Below are 4,078 nucleotides of genomic sequence, written 5' to 3'. Positions count from 1 at the left end.
TTGCTGAGTAATATTCCATTGTATATATGTACCACATCTTTTTAATCCAGTCATCTACTTTTGGGCATCTGGGCTGCTTCCATGTTTTTCCAATTGTAAATAAAGCAGCAATAAACATGTCAATCAGTGTTTTTGTGTCAAGAGTGTAAACCTATTTTATATCAACTATATTGGATAAAATAAGAAATTAGAAATTGCAAAAGTTGACAAGGATGTGAAGTTGGAGAACTTGTATGTACTGCTTAGCGGCTGCAATGCACAACTCAAAAAAAAAAAATTACCTAATAGGTTTAATCAAGAAAAACTTACACACACAGGGCATATTTATACAGGAGCACAAGACATATGTGTTCATAAAAGCTTAACAATTGAAATGTCCATCACCATAATAAGTAGATCTGAATAAGTAAATCTGATAAAATCACATGATGACATCATCAACAATAAAAATTAATTAATTGTGACTATATATGTGGTTGAATGTTACAAAATCTTAGAAATATGTTGAGTAAAAGAGGTGAGTCTTTCTCTCCATATATTTGACATATATAAGAATATGTAGCCCCAAACAACACTGTGTATATATACACATATGTGCATACACCAACACACATATATGTGTAAACATTTGTTTTATGTAATGCACATATGTATGTTTGTGTGTGTATCCTCAACAAAATATATCACCAAATGAACATATATAAATAGTATAGTTTGAGGATACATATATATGCAGTAAAAACTTTTGAAAAATTCAAAGAATGATTAAACATTTCAAGAAAAGTTTCTTTGGGGGAAGAAAATGATCATGTTGGATAGGTGGTGAATAGTCTACATATGTTTTGAGCCAATTTTAAGAGTTCTAGCTCTTTTTCATACTATAGTCTATAACTTACACGTCTTTTGTAGTTATCAAGTATTATAAAGAAATTGACAGCAATAAAAGGAATAGAGGGAACTTTCTTAACCTCACTTATGAAAATCTTATATCAAAGCATTATAGGATGAACTACTGGTGAAATACTAAGGGTGAAATACTGAAATTTGTCCTTTCAAATCAAGAATAAGACAAATATCTACTAAGTAACCTAAAGATATGATACTCCCCACATCAGCAAATTTATCATTTCAATCAAATTCCCAAAATCCTATTAGATTTCTTCATATCTACAGAATTTACCTGCTCACCCTTGATTCATATGGAGTATGCACATTCCAAAAACAACTGAAACAATTTTAAAAAACAGTAACTCAGTGGAGGGAAATGTCTTGTCAGATATCCAGCTTTCCTTTAAGGATAGAAATGTTGTGTTAGAATCATGTCAGCAGAGAAAAAAAGAGGTTCTTTCTATACAAAAATGTATAAAAACATGATACATGAAAGGTAGCAGGACAAACCAAAGGAGAAAAGACAGTTATTTCCAAAGTCCAGTTTTCCAAATTTCTCAATTCTGTGCACTACCCAATATCCTCCAGTGAGTCCCATTAGTCAATTTTCTGTTGCTTATAACCAAAGAGCTTTAACTGATACACTCAGTCTGGTGCTGTCATTCAATGAATTTATATAATTCTACCAGTTTTAATTGGTCTTTAGGAATCAACTCTGTCACCATGATTTGAGTTTCTACTTAACTTTGGTAGAATTCTACAAGACTGTCTACTTATACATTTAAGCCAGCTGTCAATGCTACTTCCTTGGCTGAATCACTGTGGAGTCATTAATACCAGAGGGACACACCCCTGGCTACTGCCTCCATGATTGTGCCTATGACTTCAGAATAAAGATTGCCAAGTTGGTCTGTGGTGCTGACTGCGCTAGGAATCAGTTTCAGGTATAGGCAAATCTATCATTGTATCAGTCAGGTCATTCTGATTAATCTTACCTCTTCTGTCTTTAAAACTTCCCATATCCGAGCTTGATCTTCCACCAGCCAGTGTCCTGTGCTTTCTACCTTCGTGGAAATTTTGAATTTAGACACCCCTTGTGCAGGTTCTCCTGTAGGTTTGTCCTCCATCTTGAAAGAGCCAGGCAGGAGGCATTACGGATCTGTGTGGAAGAAAATAGGTGATCAGTTTAAACTGTTAAGTTGCATCAGAAGAGACATAAAAGGAAATTACTGTGTCTATCTGTAGATAACAAAACCACTGAAGATAATATCACCATAACCATCAACTTTTAATGACATTTTTTATATTTTAAATATTCACTGTTTATATCTTAACACAGGCTTCTGGAGGTAGGGATGCATTTCCATAATGACTAAAGTGATAGAAGTTTTTAAGTCAAATAATCTGTCATCAGCTGCCTGTTAAGTCAGCTTGCTCCGGCCTCCTCAGGAGGAAAAATGGAAATGGGTGATGTCATCCTATTTCCATGTCATGTGATACTTGTGGCAGAGACACTGGCTGTGACATCAGGAGTTTGACTCTTTAAGCAATTTTTAAGCACTTGTTTATATGGAGTTCCATATAAACAAATAATTTGGTAGTGTGGTTCTACTACCAAATGAAGCTTAGTGTCATATGAAGCTTAGTGTCTCAGGGCAACAAGCATTTAGACAAGCAATAACAATATAATGAACTCCAGCAGAGTGTGCAAAATGCCACACTGCTTGTGTATCCAGACTGCAATGGAAGCAGTGAGGAAAATTCTCTTGGATATTTTTATCAGCTGTGTCACTTTCTTGGGTTCCTCAGTTTCCATATTTAAAAACTGATACCAATTCTCTGAAGTCTACTACTCTCCCCTGGTTTTGCACCTTGAACAAAACTTTGCATCTCTCACTGGTTTGTTCAGAATCACATTTTATTTTGCCAGCTCACTACCACCTACCCTGAGAAATCCCTCCCTCCAATCAAGTCCCCTTAAGTCTATCCTTCCAAGAAAATTTTTCTAGAATGCAAATCTGATAATGGTGGTCCAACTACTTAGAACTGTTCTGGAGAATAAAATCCAAAGTCCTTTGTGCCTGGCTTGCTTCAACTCTCTTCTTCCATCATGTCTTGCTGTTACCTCAGTCAGTCTGTTTCTGTCATTTGAAATTCCTAATAGGTCCCAAACATACCCAAGTCCCTTTGAGCTTTGTGATGCTTCTGCTCCAAACCTCATTCCAAGAAAAGAAAGACCCCTTCTCCTTTGTTACTATATGTATTCTGATCATTAATGCATGACAGATAATGCACATAATAGATGGATCTGCCATGTCACTCATAGTACTTTACACTTACTTGCTTTCAACTCTGTTTCTGTCTTCTGGTCTCAAAAGTATCCTGAGACTAGCGATGGAGTCCTAGACAGAGTAAGTACTGTAGACATGTCTGATGGATTAATTAATTCAGTCATTCAGTAAATCATAACACTAGAGCAATTGAGGCAGCAGATCTAATATATTCAATATATTAGATAGTCAACGTACATAGTATATTCAAATAGAAGATGTAAGAGTTGCTACCTCTTCCCCTTAACTTTTTTTTTAAGATTTATTTATTTATGCATACAGAACTGGGGTACAGACCAGCGGTGCAAGAGCAGTGGGAGGATTCACCAGAGACAGAGTGGGGAGCAGAACAGGCCGACTGACGAAGTACACTGCTGAGGGGAGAAGCAGGCAGGTCAGGAGAGGTCTGCCGTGCCATGTGGGTCACCTCTGGAGCAAGGATCTAACTCATGCTGAAGTGGTTTTAGCTTCTTATTGCTGCACTTTAAACTGCTGCACCACCAGGAGGAGTCCCCTTTAACTTTTTTATCAGTGAAGTAGGTTGTAAGGTCTTCAAAAGATGGCCATGTTTATCCAGTCACTATAGAAAGCTGTGTGTATGAACCTCAGAATACTAAAATTGTATCTACCATGTGCTCTAGCCATTCCACTCCTAGAAATCTATCAAAAAGACAAAAAAGCACTAATTCAAAAGGAAACCTGTACTCCTGTATTTGTTGAAGCACTACTTATAATAGCTAAGATATGGAAGCAACATAACAGATGAGTAAATCAAAAATATGAGTGAATCAAAAATATGTGAGAGATATATATATAATGCAAAGATATATGTGTGTGTGTATGTGTGTGTGTGTGTATAT

The 4,078-nt window shown here is 36.1% G+C and overlaps 1 protein-coding gene across 3 annotated transcripts in view; it reads right to left on the bottom strand.

The window, feature by feature from the left end:
- The window catches only part of RGL1 (ral guanine nucleotide dissociation stimulator-like 1), a 255,146-nt gene that overhangs the window by 163,421 nt on the left and 87,647 nt on the right, over window positions 1–4,078 (bottom strand). For all 3 annotated transcript variants that reach the window (XM_012729126.1, XM_004688562.2, XM_004688560.2), the window contains exon 2: window positions 1,884–2,047. In XM_012729126.1, the coding sequence (XP_012584580.1) occupies window positions 1,884–2,015 (132 nt within the window). In that variant the 5' untranslated portion in view covers window positions 2,016–2,047. The remainder of the gene's footprint in view (window positions 1–1,883; window positions 2,048–4,078) is intronic.

Source organism: Condylura cristata, unplaced genomic scaffold, assembly GCF_000260355.1.
Source record: "Condylura cristata isolate star-nosed mole 26May11 unplaced genomic scaffold, ConCri1.0 scaffold00024, whole genome shotgun sequence".
Taxonomy (NCBI): domain Eukaryota; kingdom Metazoa; phylum Chordata; class Mammalia; order Eulipotyphla; family Talpidae; genus Condylura; species Condylura cristata.
The sequence above is the reverse complement of the archived record's forward strand: the minus strand, read 5'-3'. Positions and strand labels throughout refer to the sequence as shown.